This window comes from Drosophila pseudoobscura, chromosome 3, assembly GCF_009870125.1.
Source record: "Drosophila pseudoobscura strain MV-25-SWS-2005 chromosome 3, UCI_Dpse_MV25, whole genome shotgun sequence".
NCBI classification, from domain to species: Eukaryota; Metazoa; Arthropoda; class Insecta; order Diptera; family Drosophilidae; genus Drosophila; species Drosophila pseudoobscura.
This window is the reverse complement of record NC_046680.1, coordinates 18,020,355-18,041,352: the sequence shown is the minus strand read 5'-3', so window position 1 is coordinate 18,041,352 and position 20,998 is coordinate 18,020,355. Positions and strand designations below refer to the sequence as shown.

At 47.6% G+C, this 20,998-nt stretch overlaps 4 protein-coding genes across 9 annotated transcripts in view; 2 read left to right on the top strand and 2 right to left on the bottom strand.

Annotated features, from left to right (window-relative positions):
* Positions 1–3,122, top strand: part of LOC4805134 (negative elongation factor A) — a 39,870-nt gene extending 36,748 nt beyond the window's left edge. Inside the window, exons 8-9 of the mRNA XM_001361551.5 lie at positions 477–960; positions 2,182–3,122. Coding sequence (XP_001361588.5) covers positions 477–960; positions 2,182–2,878 — 1,181 coding nt within the window. The 3' untranslated portion in view covers positions 2,879–3,122. The remainder of the gene's footprint in view (positions 1–476; positions 961–2,181) is intronic.
* A 1,126-nt stretch (positions 3,123–4,248) lies between these two features.
* trpl (transient receptor potential-like) lies at positions 4,249–14,137 on the bottom strand. Of its 6 annotated transcripts, none has more exons than XM_015184969.2 (15): positions 13,809–14,137; positions 12,124–12,350; positions 11,657–11,820; positions 9,451–9,688; positions 8,402–8,544; positions 7,973–8,345; positions 7,677–7,911; positions 7,275–7,548; positions 6,822–7,214; positions 6,315–6,510; positions 6,087–6,251; positions 5,788–6,010; positions 5,371–5,716; positions 4,429–5,318; positions 4,249–4,364 (listed from the first exon to the last, which is right to left on the bottom strand). In XM_015184969.2, exons 2-14 carry the CDS (start codon positions 12,154–12,156, stop codon positions 4,685–4,687), a joined length of 3,417 nt encoding a protein of 1,138 aa, XP_015040455.2. In that variant the 5' UTR covers positions 12,157–12,350; positions 13,809–14,137; the 3' UTR covers positions 4,249–4,364; positions 4,429–4,684. The 6 variants fall into 6 exon arrangements, with proteins under 6 accessions (XP_015040455.2, XP_033233583.1, XP_033233581.1 ...); XM_033377692.1 differs by having other exon boundaries at positions 5,788–6,007; positions 13,809–14,136; XM_033377690.1 differs by lacking the exon at positions 12,124–12,350.
* Positions 10,184–10,988, top strand: LOC4805133 (uncharacterized). Its single transcript, XM_001361550.4, has 2 exons — positions 10,184–10,382; positions 10,457–10,988. Exons 1-2 carry the CDS (start codon positions 10,328–10,330, stop codon positions 10,795–10,797), a joined length of 396 nt encoding a protein of 131 aa, XP_001361587.2. The 5' UTR covers positions 10,184–10,327; the 3' UTR covers positions 10,798–10,988.
* A 3,881-nt stretch (positions 14,138–18,018) lies between the features above and the next one.
* CheA46a (Chemosensory protein A 46a) lies at positions 18,019–19,747 on the bottom strand. Its single transcript, XM_033377631.1, has 2 exons — positions 18,691–19,747; positions 18,019–18,629 (listed from the first exon to the last, which is right to left on the bottom strand). Exons 1-2 carry the CDS (start codon positions 18,733–18,735, stop codon positions 18,144–18,146), a joined length of 531 nt encoding a protein of 176 aa, XP_033233522.1. The 5' UTR covers positions 18,736–19,747; the 3' UTR covers positions 18,019–18,143.
* Between the last annotated feature and the right edge of the window lie 1,251 nt (positions 19,748–20,998).

Here is a 20,998-nt window from a genome sequence, read left to right as displayed (position 1 = left end):
TGACATCCTGCCTGCCACTGCCACTGCCACTACCAGCCGCTAATGAAAGTCAACGCCAAACTTTTGCAGGGCGGTGGAAAAGTGGAAGTGGCATCCAAAACCGTCGGCCACATTGTTGCATTGTTCGGCGAACTTTGCAAATGCAAAGCAAATAATTTTTGTTGTGCATCCTCGGTGTGCCTCCGCTAACTGCAGCTAAACTTACACCATCGCATCTGCCACTCCCACTCCCACTCCCTTTCCCCACTCCCAATGCCACTCCCAATGCCACTTCCAGTGGGCGAAACTGCCGGCTAACGGGGTTAACCGTGTGTGGCAGTTGTCGGAAGTTGCTTTGCCAATTTGTGCTCCAACTTTTTGGCCAGCTTTGTGTGGAGCTTTATATATTTTGGTTAATTCTAATGATATTGTTCCCTCTGTGTGGCCCGAATCAAATTTAAATGTGTTTAATTTAGCTTTAATTGTAATCCCTGCAGCTGTGCGTCGTGGAAAGTTCGTGACCAAGCCGTTGCCGCACGAGATCAATGCTCTGATGGACTCTGGAACCGCTTCGGGAGCGGTGGATTTATCCAGCAGGCATGATTTATTGCCACATGCATTCACAACGGCAGCAACAAGCACCGCAGCAGCTGCAGCGGCGTCAGGAGCCTCCTCTCCTGCATTGTTGACCTACACGGCAGCAGCAATGGCGGCGACGAGCCCACAACTGTCAGGCGGCATTAAAACTGCCACAGGAGGTGGAGGTGGGCCCGCAACAATGTCCGATAACAGTTTTATAGCCGCAGGTGTCTGTGGCATGGCTGCACCAGCACCAGCATCAGCAGCAGCAGCAGGAACTGCAACAACACCATCAACAACCTCGAGTGCTGCGGGCACATTGTCTACCCTGCTCTGCCCTAGCGCCACTGGAAACGTGGACATCATGGAGGACGAGGATGAGCAGGAGCGAGAGCGCCTGAGGTATGTATCACGTGGCAGACCGCCGGTATAATGGCCACATAAATGAGTTGGTCAGAGGTTAAGTGCCGCTGTCGCCAGCCGGAAATAGACTTTGGCTAATTCCTAAATCGCTTTTGCTGTATAAATTTAAACACTCCTTCAAGGCCTCTCGTAGGCCGACTCTTTGCTCTGTTGCATCCAGCAATCGGAAGCGAAATGTTGTGGCAAGCTGGTAATTTAATTCCGTAAACAAACTTTTCGTGTGCCAGCAACGCTTTAAATCAACACTTCAGAGCCAGAACGCGGCACGGTGCACCTCATCCCTGCTTCCGCTTCCCTTTCCGTCTCTGCGCTGTGGTGGCTGTGGGGGTGCCGAGCACCTCGCCTCGGATGATGGTGCTCTCCTTCGCTCTTTTGAGCGTGCATTTTGAGGATTTTATTTAATAAAAACCAGCGGGAGGAGTGTCAGCTGGTAATTAATTTTGGCAGTGAACCTGTGCCCGCGGCATTGCAGATGCGACTACTCCAGTTTCAGCCCTGTCTGTAATTAATTGTAAGCCGAGCAGCGCACTCACTCGCACTGAAGCGGGTCAATTAATCTCGACCCCCCCCCCAGATTTGTGATGTAATTCCTATTGAATCCCGTTTGCTGTCAAATTCAAAATACATTCATGTTTACCGGCCGGAAAAGCCACCAAGCCGTCTCCGCTTCGGGTGCGCCTTCTGGCAGGAGTTGAAGTGCAGCTCGAGCAAGTGTTTGGCAGAGATGAGGCCAGACCAATAAATGTTTGGCTAAATTGATTCGACAAAGTAAACTCCAGAGGCCGAGTGCAGCTTATCGAGTGTTCTCTGGAGACTGTTGCTTTAACAGATTATTGGATTGACAGTCAGACTGGAATCAAATTCAGTTTGGCATCCGCCCATTGAATGTGGGCTAACTTGGGCAAGTAGATACCAAAATAAGTGCTGATATTTTTCCAAGGAAAAGGCTACTTGTGTGGCCCTCATGGCAATACGTATACGCCGTGTGTGCCCAATGTTGCACGTATAGAGGACGTTTTATGCCTTATTGATTGGCCCCGTCCAGGCAAACGACTTTTCCCCAGGATTCCGGCTTTTTACGGCTTGAGGATGGCTTGGGGATTGTTTTTTATACCTAATTGATTTATTTTATGGTCAGCTGCAGCGTAAAAATAATATATATATTTCCTACCATTTTTTATTTCGTTTCCTCGCCAACAGCAACTGCCCGCATGGGACGCCCTCTCGGGTGCCGCTGATAGCCAGCCCCCTGAGTGTGCCCCAGGACTCGGGCGAAAGGTCTGGAGGCAGTGGGGGCAGTGGCTCGAGGGGCCTGTTGAATGCCACGGCAGCCTCGTTCCACCGCCACACGATGCAGCCACTGAACCGCAAGAAGATGCTGCTCACGCGTCGCTGCCAGCGGCATGCCACGGCCGCCCTCTACGATGGCACGGCCACCACTACGGAGACCTCCGACGACGAGGAGTACATGCAGCAGGGCAGCGGCAGCGAGCAGTTCGTGCTGCGGAAGCTGCGCTACCACAGCGAGTCCGAGGACGGGCTGGACGAGGAGACGGAGGATGAGTGCGAGGAGCGGCAACACCGGGTGCCCATTAGTCTGGTGCTGCTCATCCTCATGTGCTACATCAGTGCAGGCACCGTGATCTTCGCACTTTGGGAGGACTGGTCCCTGGTGGACGGGGCCTACTTCTGCTTCGTGACGCTCTCGACGATCGGCTACGGGGATTTCGTGCCCGCCCGCAGCTTCAACGGACCGGCGCTTCAGCTGTACGCCTGCTGCGCCTACCTCTTGCTCGGCCTCGTCCTGGTGGCCATGTCCTTTAGCATCCTCGAAACGCAGCTGATGTGGAAGTGCAGGAGGATAGCGGTGCGACTGAAGCTGGCCCGAACCGATTGAAACTGAGCTCCCACACTGGACCCAAAATGCTGCTCCAATCACTAATTAATAGCAATTCCCATGGTACTCCCCCAGCTGCTTGTGCTTGAACCATTGTAGGATAAGTTTACTGTACAATTGGGCATCAACTAGCCCCGTCTCTGTGTAAATGTAAATTCGTCTGCCTAGAAAAATAATGCGTACTCGTATGTTGTCTGAGATTCAAATGAATTTTTGTAAATAAATAAATGGAATTTTGCAAATTTGGAATTGTCTTCCCTGCGCTCTCGTAGGTAACTCAATAGCTTCTTGTGGACACTTCTTGCATGCGAAATAGCCATTCCGGATAGCTGGCAAGGCATTTGTCGCAATAAGACGCTACCTGGACATCTCTTGGACTCTTGAGGAAACAAAGTTGACAAAGTTTTCCGTATTCGGCTAGCGACTCGGCATAATGAGTAACGTAACCTAATCACATTAACATAAAGTACTTTATTGCCCTATATTGGACCGTTTCGATGTCATAAAAAGCAAGGGCAAAATGACATTTATATTTATCTTAATTTGCCCCAAGAAACTCGAAATGTGGCATCAAGAAGGAAGAAAGAATAATAATACTCATAATACCTGCGCTTATCCCCCGTGAATGTCAGACGAAAAGCATCAAGTTTCAAGCCAAATTCCCAACACAAACACTGGGCAAAGGAGAAAAACATTTTCTCCAGGAAAAACAATCCACCATACACACGTACTCGTAGGGCCCTCTCGAACTTGAAACGTTCATCATCTTTCCAAGGCATTGGGCGCATACAAAGTGTGTTTAGAGTGGCGCATAAATTTCAAAGTGCCACGCATCATCAAAATCAAATGCCAGCCGCAGCCACCCCAGAGCCCCAGCCCCAGCTCCCGATCCGTTCAGACCAAAAGTCAGTCAAGGACCTTAGCTCAGCCCCAATCCCATCAGAATCCCCAAAGCAACCAAGTCACAATGTCAGAGCCTGCCGAGGAAGGCGACTTGTCAGCAGCCATGGAGTGGAGGATGATGTAGCACAAAATCAATTGATATGACATCAAATTGAATTTATAATTCTTTCACATTTTTCCCCCGAAATTCAGGGAACGTTTAGCCGGCGACTTGTTTATGTTGGTATCTCAATTGCCTTTGATGCTTCCGGCTCACGAATTTACGCACGTTTTCCCCAGAAAGCTCTGGACAGGACAAGGACAGGCCCCTAAGGCCCAAGGGTCCGCCATGTCTGTTCACGCTTCATTGGGTGTATGTAAATGGCATTATCAGACATAGTCAGGGGGATTATAAACGGGGGTATACTCCAGTTTAATCGAAGATTGCAGCCAGGTATACCAAAGAAAATGAAGGATCGATCCGGTAATTACCTTAAGGAATATTCAGTTAACTTCAAAATTTATATTATTATCAAATTGGTTACAAACTTGGCTCGAACTGGAAGTTAACAAGGTTATTTTGATGGAGTTCCACAGTATTTAGCTGGAAAGAGTACATAATGCACTTAATTCAAAGATATATTAAATGCATCGAAAAAGGGTATTACCTACTTCGACTGGTCCTAGTTTATTTAAGCCTATTCACGGCCATTCATGTGAATTCTGTGTGAATAAATTCGCTCCATTCGTATTGAATTACAATGAACAAGTAGCATTTCAATTGAATTTGCCTAAATAATTTTATTGTTTGCCGAGTGTACTCGTAAGTGAAGTATTTGTAGATATGTAGATTTGTGAGGCATCTGCTGGCCCCATTTGGAGGGAGACTTATCACCAGAGCCAGTGTCCGTGCCACAATCACATTTAGTTTCGTTTCATTGGCCGCTGGGGACTCGTGCTGGCAATGGAGCTAATATCGGATACATTATCCCCGCCGAGGCGCCTACTCCTCTCATCCAGATCGACCACGTGGATGTCGAAGGAGTTTGGATTGCCCGCCTGCACACCATCTGAGATATGGCCTCGCTCCTTCCGCTCCACGGAAAAGGGAGTGCGTGAGGATGTAGCCGTAGCTAAGGGTGCTGATTTCTTGAGGAGGGTGGCAGCGGGAGCTGGAGCAGTTGTCACTAGTTTGCTTGGGCACAAGGGCAGCTCTCGTGACCGATTGCTAGCCAGGTGAGAAATGGCAGTTTTAGTAGGAGCTGCAGCTGGTGCTGGGGCTGGTGCTGGGGCTGGTGGCGGCGCTGGCAAGGACTTCCTGCTGATCTTCAGCTCGGGCGCCGTGTAAGATCTGACCTTATTGGCTGCCAAGGCCCGGGTGGCCACGGATTTCAGCGGAGGCCGCCAGGTGGGTTTGATTCTCGGACGCTCGCGTTCGCTGATCTCTTCGCTGATATGGTTGAGCAGCTCCAGCAAGGTGCTCGACTTCTCATCCTCGAACTCGATGCGGATGGGCGACTCACGACCCGAGGAACAGCCTGGATTGAGCATGATAAGCCTGAAGGGGAACACCTTGAAATACGAGACCCACAACATATAATTAGACCCACCTTTTGGCCTCTTCGATGGCCCTGCTTAGATTTTGCAGGTTCTTGCGCTCGTTCTTGGTGCAGCGTCCGATCTGGGAGTTTGGCAGCGTGCCCTGGAGCACCACGTTCCACTTGTGGGTGGTGGACTGGAGCAGCACTGTGCGCGCCACTCGCTGGAATCTCTCACGGGCCGTCTCCTTGGCTGGCCTGGAGGGTATGCTCTCGACCTTGATCTCCCGCATTTCGCCCTCGCCGTTGACATTGCAGAAAGCATCCCCGCAAGATTCCCCGCTTGTTTGAACCGGAGCCACCTGGAAGCCCTTCATCAGGCGACGCTCCCAGACCTTGATGCGTCGGGGTCGTGGATCTGCAAAAGCTCCGCACATGAGAGATCAAAGAAGGACCCAGCAAGGCAGGGAAATCCGAGCTTCTACTTACGCCGCTCCTTTTTGTTCGCCGAGGACACGTCCATGCCGCTGTTCTCAAATATCTCCAGCATTTCGTATCGCATCGTGTTGATTTCGCTCTTCACCTCGTTGATGTCATCCTCGGAGACAGGATTCTGTTCAAACTTGCGGTGCATAGCCGCCACATAGCGCCACACCAGGGAGCGCATGATGGTGTCGTACTTGTTGAACTCCTCCTGCTCCTGTCGCTTCTGCTGGGAGGGGGGCCAAGAAATCGAAAATCGAATCAGAATGTGCATCGCAGGCACTGAAAGCCATTCCAAGAACTACCTTTGAGCGCTGCCGATCGATGGCCTTGCTGGACTTGCGAAACAGCCTAATGAGCCACTTCACCGAGGGCAGCACATTGAAGGGCGGCGGCAGGGTGGCGCTGTCCTCGAAATAGCTCATCCACAGCTTGGTCCGGGCAAACTTCCACTCGGTGTCCGAGTGCTCCTGCAAACACCAGACCAAACTATGCTGAACGGGATGCGGAGTGGGAGCGGCGGAGCTACTTACATCAATCATGGCATACGAATTGGACATCATGGCGATGAGCAGATTCAGGAGCACAATCACATTGATGACGCTATACGAGCCGAACATGAGGAGGCCCCAGAAGCGGGTGTACGACTTGATGCCGCTCAGCTCGAAGTCGTCCAGGCCCACCATGCCAAAGCTGGCCCAAAACAAGGACTGCGAGGACTCGAACAGGCTGACACATGAAACGAAAGGAAAGGTAAGACGTTGAGAAAGCGGTAGTAGACTATGGGATGCTCACGAAAAAGGGATCTTAAACGACGAGGAGAAGAGAAAACAATGATGATAGGGAAGATTAAGAGTATTTAAAAATAGTTTCGATTGGTCTTATAGCCTCTGAAATTCAGGAATAATGGAGTAATTCCTTCTTCCTGTTACAAGAAACCGATATACTCTTGGCCACGAAGAGTACCGACCATAATTAGCTGAATGAATGGACAAGCCTATGAAGGCTGGCCGGCTAATTGGCTTGGTGACTGGACTTACTTGCCAAAGCGGCGCCACTTCATGCAGGAGTCGCCGTGAGAGCCCCAGTCCGCCTCGCCGCCCGGCAGGACATAGCACTTGCTCTTCTCCAGGGCCGCAAAGTACCAGAGCAGCTGATTGAGGCCACAGGCGAAGGCAAACAGCACCAGGGAGTAGATGAAGAAGAACTTGACAATGTCGATGACCATGCGGCCCAGCGAGATCTGCAGCGGGCCCAAATGGGGATTGATGCTGAACAGATGCACCAGCTTCAGGGCGGAGAAGACATTGGCGGCGGCAAAGAGGCCCTCGGCTATGAGCTGCGGATCGAAGTCGTGCCACTTCTCGCGCGGAATGTAGGCCATTTGTGGATCCCTGGCTATTTCCGTGGCCTGCTGGATGTAGGCGAAGGCCCTGCGAGTGAAATCAAAGCAGTTAACTAAAGTGGGAGGTTCTGGGCAGACCGGGACTCACCTCAGACACATGACACTCACATAGAGGGTGTTGCGTAGGAAGTCGATAAAGTTCCACATGTTGCGAAGGTAGTTCTTCATGCCCACGGCGAATATCTCCTGCACTTCCTCCCACATAAAACCCGCCACGTATAGGACCACGACCAGCTCCAGCTTGCTGGGCACCTGACCTCGCTGACGCAGCTCCTGCTCCACCAGATCCGCCTTCATCCGCGTCGTGCCGAAGATGCGCACAAAGTCATCGTCCGCTCGCTGCGAGACCAGGATGAGGATGACTGAAAGGCAAACAGCAATGAGCGAGCGTCCAGGCCAATGAATCTATATTAATTTTAGCTCTTGATGTTTGCTTTGGACAATTGCCAGGGCCAGGGCCAGGGCCAGGACGCACAATCGAAGTACTCACAAAGAAAGAACAAATACGAGGAGGCATGGATGAGAAACTTCATAAATGGCTTCCGCATCAGCCGTCCCGTCCGGCAGTTGGGGGCAAACATGTAGATAAAACAGTACACAGGAAAGAGCACGGCCACCTGTGCGATGCAGATGATTTTATCCACGATGCTCTTGCGCCGGAACCCTGGCAACCCGTCGTACCAAATGGAGGAGAGCAATTGCTGGATGTTTGAGTGGGCCACAAACTGCCAAAGGGAACAAAGAAGGTTAGTGCCCACCCAATCTGCAAACTGTATAGCGACCAACCTTCTTCTGCTTGTAGGATATGGCCTGGACGAGACGTGTCAGACTCATGCGGTCCCCTGGCTCGTAGCTGGACATCTGCGGATCGTAGTTGAGGATGATGGCCAGCTCGTTGGAGGTACGCGTCTGGTCAAGCAGATCCACCGCAAAGTTCTGGCACTGCCGCCGCAGCTCCATGTACTCCGCCTTGCACTCCTGCTCTGTCAGCGCTAGGTTCCGCAGATCCCAGGAGAGCTGAAAGGCGGTCAGGATGGGATCGTTAGAGGTGAGGCAGATCAGCGAGGGGCTGCACAGGGCCCGATATATGTTGACCCGCGACAGGGAGTGCCTCAGCGAGTCCTCGCCCATGAGGCGCATGCACTCCTCACAGCCACAACTATTGGGAGGGCAAAAATGTTATACACAATCCCACAGAAAGTGTCTCTAACGTACCGAATGTCGTGGGGCACTGGCACAGCCGCTCCCCGATCCAAGAGAATGCGCAGTATCTCAAAGTTGTTCTTGTGAGCCGCCAGCATCAGGGGCGTTATATCCGGGGCAAACATAGCCGTATTGATGTCCACCTTCTGCCAGCTCTGCGGTGAGAAATGGTTGCTAAGTGGTTAGATCGCAAGGTATCCATTCTTGCAGAGAAATCAAGTTTTTTTTGGTTCAGAGAATATAGTGTGACCTTCTTTCACAATAGTTCTAGGGTTGTCATATTCCTCAAAAGACATAATTAATATGGCGGTTATTTCAAACAGTTTGAAGAATATCAATTAGGTTTATCAGAATCAGAAATATCAACTAAAAGATTAGGATCAGATATAATACGACAATAGATGTTTGGGATAGAACTATATAATACAATTAAATTGTAGATGATTTCGGAAATGATTCAAAATCTGCGCCGCACTGTTCTGATCAAAACTTCCTTTCCATGGGTATAAACAACAGGAAATGAAATTATCAAATTGCTCATCTCCATTGAGACTGTCAATTTCAATCAGAAACGAAACTCTCGATTTCTGCGTAAGTCCCTGGACAACAACTGTTGTTGAGAAACTTCCGAGAACTGTCGAGTCGCGTCGCTTCATTTGAGGATGGCATTAAGCCTGTTAAACGTTTTATTGCATATGCGTTACAACAGTAATTTTCACGCTCCAATAGCGCCCAATGGTTGCCTAATGAAGCGTGCTCGTGTGCATAAATATGAGCCGGCAGAACCAGGACTTGGGGGCCCAGACAACTCCATTTGGATGGAGCATAAACGAAAAGGAGGCGGCAGTGGGAGCCATTGGCCGCTTATCGTGCACTCCCAATCACTTGAGCCTGGAGAAGATGTCGGTACGTGATCCGAGTGTGGGTCGGCGACACACGGAAACTGATTAAAATCGTGTTAGCCCCGTTTTACTGTGCCTAAGCTGGCACCCACTCTGGCTAGGGGTCCCGCTCCGACCACAAATTAGCTGAGCACAGCAGTCGAGCAGGGGATGACTTACATATTGCTCGCCCTCCTTGTAGATGAGCTCCTCGTGCTCGAGCAGCAACTCCACGGCCTCGACAAACTCCGCATTGATGGCGTGCAGCAGGGCGTCCTTTGTCTCCACTCCCATGACGACGAGCAGTTCCACCATCTCGAGATTCTCGTTGTCGATGGCCAGAGTGAGGGCTCTCCGGCCCAGCGGATCCATGCAGTTGATGTTGATGTGGTGATGGCGCAGCGCCTTCTGCAGGATTCTGAATGAGAATAGATATCCCGTTTCTCAGTTATTGAAAATTACATTGAAGGGGGAGGGGAGTGGCTAATAAAGGAAATTTCGGCCTCCTGCCAAAATAAATATGGAAAAAACCTCTTCCTCTTTTTTCGCGTCCCACCATTTTTAAACTTTTTTTTTCTTTTCGTTGCAAAGTTGAAGCCAAAATTTCTAATTAGCACGGCCCTGAGGCTGAGCTCTCGACATTGGTCCAGGAACAAAAATAAACTTTGCCAATCAATGGAGTGCCAAAAAATCAGCTCAGTTCCCATCAGCTCTAGGCGGGCCCCAGGGCAAAGAACCAGCGAAGGAATCGATATGGGTATGTGGAAATTCAGTCCCTCCCATTTCCATTCAAAGTTTGCCGCCGACACTGTTGGCAGAGACCATTTTTCCGAAATCGAAATCGAAGTTAGCCACGATTCTGGACTGTCAAAATTTGAGTCTACCCTTCAGGCTGTGGAGACGAAAATTTTCAGTTTACGTTCGTTTGTCAACATAAATTGTTGTAAAAAATTCAGAGGAACTAAAAAAGAAAATTAATTTCTACGAAATTAAAAAAAAAAAAACACCCTTTTGCGATTAAATTAGTTGTAAACCATTTTTCCAAATTGATTTTAAGATGGAAGTGGACGAGGGTAAAGCACTAGTCATTAGGATGACCCAGAAGAACAAGGGTAAGCTACAGGCAAGGACAGCAGTAGGTGCCCAGGCTCGCCTCACCCACAGTCTCATCTTCCATTCCAAACAGAGACGCAGACCTCGACCGCGAAGCCTGGCCCCATCAACTGGTTGCCCCAGGTAGCAGCCTATCCGACTGTGAGTCCGCGCCACACCGGTCAGCCCTTAGGGCCTATCCAGGCCTTCATGCCCCGTCAATCATCGTCGTCGAGCCAGTTTTACATGCACCGCGAGCAGGAGCTCTACCGCCGGGCCTGCTACTTGAAGGGACTCCGTCTGGGATGCTTGAAGCTGCGCGAGCACTTTTTGACGGGGCCATCCGATGAGGAGGAACTTCAGCCATCCTACCGCTACACTCTAGAGGAGATGAAGAGCCTCAATCCCTATCGTTTAGACAATTACGAAAATTAAACCGATACTCAACATCTCCATACAGAAGCACACCGCAACCACACCACACAGCCATACCACGCTTGACCAGAGATCAGCGCACCACAGCACACGTATGCTGGCACTACACACAGCAAACTGTGCTATTTCGCTGTCAACCAATGCCATATAGAAAATGCATAGTTTCCCTTTCGATTAAATAATAATAATAATAATAATAATGACAACCAATTCAATTAATCGATAGGAATCTGAGTGTGGCAGCCCTGGCTGACAGGAGCACAACAAATATTTTCACACGCTTCTCGTTTTTTAGTTTTGTATTGAATTGAATAATATGTGGCAAGCGCGAGACTCCTGCTTTTATGCGATTCTTGCACCTTCATAAAGCTGGAGGTAGACCCTGAAGTAGGAGCAACGAAAAGTGACTGGCTGGCTGGCCCATCACGTAGAGAGGTCCACGCTTTTAAAATAACTTTCATTGAATACATTGGGAGAAACGACATTAATTGTGAATGTAATAATGGTGTAAACGAACAAGCGTACATACTTATGAATGCTTGTACATATGTACATATGTATGTGCTGGAACCCCATCGTATTACTTTTTAAGTGGCATGTACCCGTTTGAGGCCCTCAGGCAGGAGGCTATGCAAATAATTGAAACCACCCCGCTATGCCTCAGCGGCAGCAATTGATGCGATTTATGTTGCCCCACCCACATGGCCGGCCCGGCCAAGTCGACACCTGTTATACCCACGGCAAGAGCAGCTATCGAGCGGGCGATACCTCCCATGGAGAATAGCGGTTTGGAAGAGAGAAAACGAGGCTAATATTCCTATGGAATACCCTGTAGGAGGCATAAAAGCGAGCTGCTCACCTGCGTACATTCGGCATATCGCCGCGCTCCACAGCCAGCAGGAATTTCTTCTCCTCGAGCAGCAAAGGTTGCGGTAATCCCAGTGGAATACAGCAGCCGCCCACCATTGTTGTGGGGGCTGGAGTGCGGCTGCTCCCACTGCGTGTGGCGCCTCCAGACGATACCTGGCATATTTTAAACAGATACAGGTGTGAGTGCGGAGGGTAAGTAGGGTAGGTGCTGTTCGTGTGCGTGCGTGCAAACGGAATTGCAAATAAATAAAAAATAAACACACTTGTACAAGAAAATTAAGTGCAAAGTGGCGGCTGCTCGGCGGCTGATTGTCTCTGGCTCGAGAGTCGGCCGACTAAATGGCATGGAAATGAATTGCGCCATTTCCGACATTTAAGCTTAGCGCCTTCTAATGCCAAGGCGACTTTAAAAGGCGACTGGCAGGCAGTAGTATTTGATCGGCTGCTGGTACTTACACCTGTCGGCAGCTTCTTCTTCATGCGACCCATGCTGGATCGGACTCTCTGTCTTTATTTCTGTGTGATTTTTGGCTTATAATTCACTTAACAAAAAGCTGATTGTAATTAATATTCCATACGGTGCATGTGTGCAGCCTGAATGTTTTCTGTCGTCGGCAAAGTTCCAGATCCGAGACTGCAGCTCCAGCCAAATGTCAGGGGGCTTACCACACAGCCATTCAAAGCTAAATACATATATTTAAATACACAATGGCTAAGCCAAAAAACTCCAGCACTAAGCCCCGGCAAATGCAACTTTCAAGTTGATTTTGCCTTTATAGTTATGTCCGACTGTGTCGGGCATGTGTGTGTGTCCCTGTCCGAGGGTTTTTGTCTTGGTTTATGGTTTCTGGTTGCTGGCAAAAAGTTTCGATTTAAGCTGTTTATAATGTTTTTCTCGTTGGCCGCCTCGACTAAGCCCTTTTTGAGTTCGGCACTGCAACTTTTCAGGAATTTGCAAACTTAATTACAAAACTCTCCGGATCAGATCGGACTCCGCACTCGTCGTGCCCCCGACAGCATCAATCGCGGAACTACTCGGAAGAGCAAACATCAGAATGTATTTCAGCTAAGAACTTATTTCACTCATTTCCAGAAGAGGTACACACGAATTATTATTATTTTTCATACAAGCGGAATTATTTTCATTTGCTTTCATTGAAATTTTCTCACTCTCGACGATTTTCTCTTGCATTTCCCGCTGCTGTAATTTTTATTGATATTTCTTTTGGCTTTCATTTGATTGTTTACAGCCCCTTCAATCGGTTGGCCATTAGAAATAATTTCTATAATTCATTGTCGGATTTTTCCCCACTTCCTGTTCCCTCCTGCCATCACGCGATCACAGCGAAATGAATGTTTAATGAGGCTTTTTCCATCAGAGCGAAAATAAAGTGTTTCCAATGCCGCAATCGGAAAAAATGCCATTCGCACTACATGTTTTTGCTTTAAAATGTTCAGACGCATTTAAAAGTGCTTGTAGTCCGGTCCGCATAAAAAATGCATACGCGTTGCATATTCCGCCGGACTTAAGGCAGCAGAAAAAAAAGCACTGACCCGTCCCGACCCGACCCGATCGAGAGGGCTGTGGCACAAAAACACTTCCCTTCCTGTGCGGTCTACCATTGTGTACAGCGGACAAAGAGGGAATTGTTTAATTAACTTGATAGAAATATAAGTGCGTAGGGTGGCGTTTGGCGCTTAACAGATAAATACGAGTATACATTTATATTCGGACATAAAAGTGTCGCCATAAATTCGGTTTTATCATGCCAGTTGATGGAAGGAAGGGTAGGAAAAAATACACAGCGTTTAAATTTGAATTAATAGTGGTTCGCTTTTCAGGATATATAAATACAGATGCGTCAGATCCGTTGAGGCAGAGTGTTGAGTTTAACTTTACTAATAAAAAAATACAAAAAATAAACTAATATCTGGAGACTAAGTGCTAATCTTGATTGTAGCCAAGTTCCACGGACAACTCTCAGTGGGAGGAAGCCCTGGCATAACTTTGCAGCCATTCCCGAACGGAAGGAGCACAATGAATGCCACTGTCTCCTCTCCCCCCCAGATCCTATCCTTCGGGCAGTGCGATATAGCCACATAATTCAGTTGGCTTCTCGGACTGCTCTTAAGCCACTTACTTCTTGCATTCCAGCGCATAAAAACGTGTGCAATTGTTCAGCACGGTCGCACAATGGACGCTGGGGTTTCATACGTACGAGTATACGAATGTGCCGCGGCTTAGTCAGGGTACTCTGAATATGAATTTATATATTTTATAACAATCGCTCGTTGCATACGTTCAGGCAAAGCGCACTGCTCGTTCTTTATGCTCTTTGTGTACGAGTGTAATATTTTGTATTAGTATTCCATTTTTGGGGACGAACACGGCGGGGCACAGCGCGACAATGTCGAGACGGGAACCGCGACCGAGAACGTGCCACTTGCGGAATTCACACGCTGCGACTGCCACATGGAAATTTATACCTTTCCCGAGGGCCAGGCCGGGCAGCGGCGTTGTGGCTAATTTAATTAGACTAAAACGTCAAATATTTGTCAGCGCATGGATACACCTGGAGGTTGTCCACACCAGTAGCAGGCCAGCCCCCTGTCCGCTGTTTTTATGAATTGCAGAACTGTTCAACAGTCGTCGCTGCCCCTTGTTGGGGGTCGCATGGCTATCAACAAGTTTTTGCCTTTTGGTGGCATGGCTCTCTAAGGGGATTAGGACCCAAACATGTGGAAAGTTGCGGTCAATGACTAGGACAGGGGCGCGCGACTGTTGCCAATTGAATTAGAACTAATTTTGCTGTGATTTGATTTGTGCTGCGTTGTCCATAAATTTAATTTTGTGCCCCCATCTAATGTTTATAATTTAATTTTGAAAAATACAATGTTTTTAGTTTTATATAATTTTGTTTTCGTGCCACACTGTTTTTGTTTCCTATTGCATTTTGCCCAATTTGATTTCAAAAATACGTTACGCCGCAGTGCACTGTTGGAAAAACCTATGATGTCATTATCACTTTATGGTCCCTTAAATTCTCATTACTAATTTACTCTGTATTAGAGTCATTTGCAAAATATTAATAGAAGTATGTCTTTTTTTTATTTTACATGATTTCATATAGTGTCTTTAATTAATTTCTTTGCATTTTATTTGTCATATACTGCCAAAAACTTTTGATTTGCCACAAACTTTCAATTTGGGTTTCATTCGGACATTTCACTGGACTGCACTGCTCCGAGTCCATTTGTAAATTGCTGGACAGAGCACACAGCCGGTGGGTGTGGCTCGTATGCGTTTATGTCTCTGGCAGAGTGCGCCTTTTGACAGGCGTAAACAGTACCAGCAACAGGACCAAAAGCCAGACCACCACCAACGTAAGCTAAACAAAACGTAAGCTCTGTCTGCATCCGGTATGAGCAGTAAAAACAAGCCAAATTAAATCAAAAATCTCAAACTGGATTTTGATGAGATATTCGTACAAAGAAACAGGACCAAACGGCGGAAGGGGAATGGCAGGGGTAAGAGCGAACAATCGGAGCAGCTACCAGCGTCATATGGAGGCGGGGTTGGGGCAGGAGCTTCGCATGACTGCACGAAAACATGGAAAGCCAAACAAACAAATATCTGCAGTGGCGCTGGTGCGGGTGCGGTGCCAGACTTTCCTGCCACAAGCCAACTCATTTAGTGGCAGGTGGGTTGCCATGACTGTGTCTTTTATCAAACTGCATGTGGTTGCCAAAGCGATGGACCTCAGGTGGAGAGGAGGAATGGATCTGGAAAAAGATACTCGTAAATGTGTGTTGGAATGTCATTGTTTGCCCTAAAAGTCGCGGCTGGCTCCCGCGATGCCCTGGCTGCGGTGGAACGCTGGATTTTCCTCTCCTGTATAGTATCTCTTCAGGCCAAGAACAGAATGTTTGCCACGTGGCTGTCTAGAGTGGTTTTGTGTGTGCGTGTGTGTGTGTGTGTTTGTCTGTGGAATTCCCTTATGCAAACATAATCAGACAGACAGACAGTAAGTAGCATAGTTACACGCACGCTCTCACACACTCCCCCATGTAGTATTATCCAGGAACAGGAGTAGCAGCAGAAGCAGCAGGATAATATGATACATTTACATAATTCACCCAGCAGTTCGCCAAGCGGTCTGCTGCAGTTGCTCCAAAGCACAGCAGCAGTGTGTGGCAAATAAAATTGCATTCAATATTTCTTCCCGTTTTGCTCTCCTTGTTGATGAGATTTTTTCCCCTGGCACGAGGCTGCTGCATCGCCGCGCTAAAATTGTTTTCCTTGCATTATATTCATGGCTCCGCTGCTGTCTGCTTTCTGCTGCACTGCCGCACTGGCCTTAAACTGTGTGCTGCTTCTATTATTTCAAGTATGCTGCCGCAGAATAATGGTCCTGCGAAGGAGAAACGCAGACGAATATCAGATGGAAATACCATTTTCACGTCATAAAAGGTTGTGCTGTCTTCTGGTCTTTACATTTGTGTATTCATTTAATTATATGTGAAAATTGTTTAACCATTCCAATTGAAATCATCCATCCTTCAATTTGTTGTGCAAAGCAATCCTTATAAAATGTTGCATTCCATATTAAACGCGCCCGCCGAAAAGTATGCAGTGCCCTTTGGCAGCACTGTTTAATGGCAATCCATTCTTTGCTGCATACTTTTGTGCGTCGTTTCCGCTTTATCTCGCTCGCTCTAGTGCTCTCTCACTCTCCTTGTTCTCTCTGGCTCTCATATATTCCGTACGCCATGCCAACCAAGGCCCGTGCGTGGGAGTGTGGGTGGGGAGTTACGTCATCAACTGGCATGTGGGCAATCTTTAAATATTTATTTCTCCCTGTTTGCGTACACAGCAGCCGGGAGAAGATAGCATGCCAATACATTGAGCCGTTTTCCCTTTAAACAATGCGAAATTTTCATCAATGAAATGCTTGGACCGCCTTTTAGTTAAATCGAAACAAAGCTGTGTTGGTGTCTGTGTTGGCGCAATCCCTACCAACCGCAGCCACAACAGGCCAAAACTGGGGCAGGAAGGAGAACAGGAGCAGAAGGAGCAGCAGCATCAAACAGCAATCCTTGTGGTAAAATAAATTTTGTGCAACTCATGACAGCTCCAGCAGCGCAGCTGGGTCTGAGGTGTCCGGGAGAGCTGTGGGACCAGTGGATGGGAGCGGAGCGTACGTGCCGAGATACAAAACTTGCCAAAAGGATTAGGAAGTCGAGGGCTGAGGATGTAACCCCACCTCAACCCCATCCTGCGACGCACGTTCCAACCTCTCAAAGGGTTTAAAAGGCAATCAAATTTAATTGTTTTGCGGTTAGCCGCAACAGTACTTCATCTTCTCCATTTTCTCCACAAGTCTGTCCCGCTGCCTGGTCAGCGTTTCACAGTTGAAATGTCAAAGAAGCTGAGCAGAAATACATGTTTGTGTATTTTTAAATTTGATGATAGACGAGTGCCCAGCTGCCGCACAGAAATGTCAATTAAATGTATTTACAAGTGGCGGAACAACACTCACTACACTGACGCCATGAAATCAGGTCCAATCGGATCCAAATTGGCCAGAGTCTGGCTATAAATAGGACTCACCTGTGCATTTGTTTACGCGACCAGTCAGTTAGACGTAAACAAGTCTCGCCGGAAGTGGGCCAAACATCGGTCTCAGCATCATCTAATCAGCATGAATGTTCATGTATTTGTTTAGGAGAGGCACCAGTCTTCGGTCTTCAACTGTTTAATCATCGCATCTCATCAGCGGCATTGTCATTGTTCCACTTTGACACAAGTTCAAGCGGCAAGGCCTGCGACTATAAATTCTCACTTTCCGCCACTCTCTAACATTGATCTCCGGTTGTCAACGAGCCGTGTAAAGGCCAAATTCCGCTTATTTTTAATAATAAATAAAAACCATCTCCAAGCAGAGATATACATACATACTTGTGCACACATATATTTGGGAAATGTCATAAAATGTGGCGCCAGCCACGGCAGAAGCGACAGTCAACGACACCGCAACGACCTTAGAAGCAGCTTCGACATATCAAGAGCCAAGTCAGAAAAGAGCCAGAAATACTTACCACATAGCGGATAATTAAGGCGAACTATGTTTTGTACGAATTAAATAATTTATACCGCCATTTGTCTACGCATTCTGCATCTTTTCCATTAATGACCCAGAAAATAGAACTGCCTCAAGCTCAAGCAGCTGAAAAATGGAATGTCTAAAAGCACAGAGATGAAAGGCAAGCTAATTGATTTGGAAGGATGGCTAAATGCTAGACAGCGCGATCGCAGCTAGCGATCCGCGATCGTTCTGTCTGTGTGTGGGTGGAATGTGCAGAGCAAGGTCGATGGCTACAAGAGAAAGCGGAATACCAGTGAGAAATCGAATCATATAGACAATGTCTGCATATGTTTATTAAAGGATCGATGCGGTTTATCAGTTGTTACAAGATCAAGTACCTCGATCTACAAGATCCATCACCACTGTAAGGCCACCAACTACTTTGCCATTTCTCTTAATAGAAACACACCATTTGTTCAAACCTCGGTTGATAAATATTGACCAGCTTTCAGTGTTGAGCTCAACATTCTTCACGTAGTATTCACCCTTTCGGAACGGACACTTGTCGTCGCCTTTGGGCACGTTCGAGTCAAGCAGGGATGGCTCGAAATACGACGCAAAAATGTTCTTCATAAAGTGGCAGGGCTTGTGGCGCAAACTGATATTGTTTGGTGTCCAATTTCCGTTCTTTAATATCCAGATATCTATCCATATTTCATAGTCCTCGTCGAGATCAACATGGTGGATTATCGTTCCATTTACCAACCGCTGGCGTCCCACCAGCTTTAGGTTATATTCAAATAATGTTTCTTCGTCTCCATGAACGGTCTCCATCGACTCGAACTTCCCTTTGTAGGGGCTTTGTGCTTTAAAGTACTGGCAGGCAATAGGGCTTAGCTTCGTATTTATATGTTATAAATTATAAATATTTATCTACCAATGTGGGCAAGAGCACAAGAGCCTGTAGCCAGAACGAGAACATCTTTTGATAGGTTTGAAAATAATGATCTACAACTTTCAATACTTCTTTCGGTGTCTCTTTTTATACAAATCTCCACTGGGAACTAAGGTAGCATGTTCTGCGCTCATTAACATGGTTTTTGTGTATCACATCTAATAGATTCTAGATTAAAATTGATGGTATCGGAGTAATGGTGTGACTGTACTTACAACCCGACATTTGATTTAGAAAACAAACCCGGATACAGTGCTCCGAACCAAATTGTTGCGCATTATTTATTCCCTGTAGCTAAAGAGAAGAGCAGGGTCAGGCAGATATTTTTGAAAAACAAATACTCTTGGGACTTAAGTATTAGTTTGGATATATAAAACGCACTAATGAACATTTACAATGCTCTAGTCATTTTTTGTATCATTATTTATCATCATATTTAGATTACAATTTTAATTGCCGTAAAAAGAGTAGTTTTTCGATCATGTCATCGGGTTTAGATTAAAAAATTATAATTGTGCTCTCCCTCTGGCCAGCAACAACCTGTGGCAATAACCCCGAGCTCTTTGCTCGCCTGCCTGCCTCTCCTCACGTACGGCCACCGCCACTCCCATTAGCTCCCACATTCCCAGCAAATTGGGGCTAATGGACCAATGCTGTGTTGCAGTTGGAATGGAATGAGGGTGTATGCCGGTTCCTGGCTGCTGATGCTGCTGTCTGCTGGCTTCTGGCCTCTGCCGGCCGGACAACATGGTTTATTATTAGCCCGCAAAGAAGTTTAGCGAGGTAAACACACAGACTTCATGTTGCGCCTGCAGCCGTAGTAAAACTCGGCGGAAAACGGGAAAAATAATTTCGAAAATTGTGCTCGGAGGCAACAAAACGTAACGAAAATAGCGCACAACGAGGCGTTGTCAGAGGCGGACAATGCCGAGAGCCCAAAGTTTTCCCCGAAACTTGATTGAAATTGAAAAATATTTTCGAACGTGCCGAAACAGTTGCGCGTGCAATGAGCGAGCGGAGAGACGGGTCGAGTCGGATCGGGCATCGTGCATCGTGCATCAGACATCGGAGTGCCACAATTTGTCAAAATATTCCCCGAAAAAACTGGGAATTCGCAGTGATGTGTAAACATTTATAAGGTGAAAAGCGTGCAAACAGAGCCAAAAATAAAAAAATAATAGTTTCAAACAATACAAAATTCAGCAGCAGACGGGGGAGGGCTAAACGATTCCGTGAACACTAAATAACAAACAGACTTTGCGTCCCACCAGAGACAGAGGATGATCTGGGGTACAGGCCATTCCTGAATGCAGCTGCCACTGGCGTGGCAAGGTGTGCAGGCGGAAGAGCAACAACAATAGTCCCAGCAACAGCAACAGCAACAGCCACAGCAACAGCGACAGCAATGAAAACGACAACCAAAGCAACTGCAAATCAAACGAAACAAAGCAAAACATTTATCTCTAACAATTAACAGCACTTTGGATGCCCTTTCCAGAGCAGAGCATAGAGGATTCTTTTGGGGACTCTGTAAACTAAAATAAGAATGATTCAGGATTAGTCCTTTGGGGTATTGCAACAACACTTACACTTGGTATTCCTTACAGAATACCATATGTATGTGTATTTTCCTCGACTGCAGTCAAAAGTTGATGCAGCCCGAGTTAGGGTACAATCTAAAAACAAAACGTGCCTGCCGCCATTTTCCATTGGAGTGAATAACGCACGCGAAGAGACCGCCAGCAGCGTTAGGCGCATTTATAGGATTTGCATTATTCGAGGCAAAGCCGCGAGCGGAAGCGGTCAGCGGGCGCCGTGACATCAAAGCAGACAGCACTTGGGAGCCAGTCCAGTTGCAGGTGCAAGTACAGGTCCAGCATAGCCATTCAGTCCCTGCCCAAAATCAAAATGCAGCTTAGTTCGGCAGCCAGTCTGTTTGCTTTGGACTCTGGCTGAAAACTTTAAAGCCAGCCTTGGTTTGGGAATGGACTTGCATGGGATGCGATGGTAAGGGAAGGTGGTTTACACCGAATCCGGCACCAGACCACACCATTGTCGGGGCACGTTCGCATCAAGTGGCACTGCCCTGGGGCGCCTGGCCTGGCCTGGGAGGCGTTTTGTTTATTTGCTTTTGCTGCCTGCTGGCTTAACGTGCAGCAGCTGACCAGCGGAGGGGGAATTAAGTGGACCGAGGATAGTAGAATAGGTGGAGTGGCAAGTTGTATGGCTGCAGCTGCCAGCGGCGCGTATAAGTAATTTTATGGCCAAGGCTTCGGTTTGTACGTTTTCG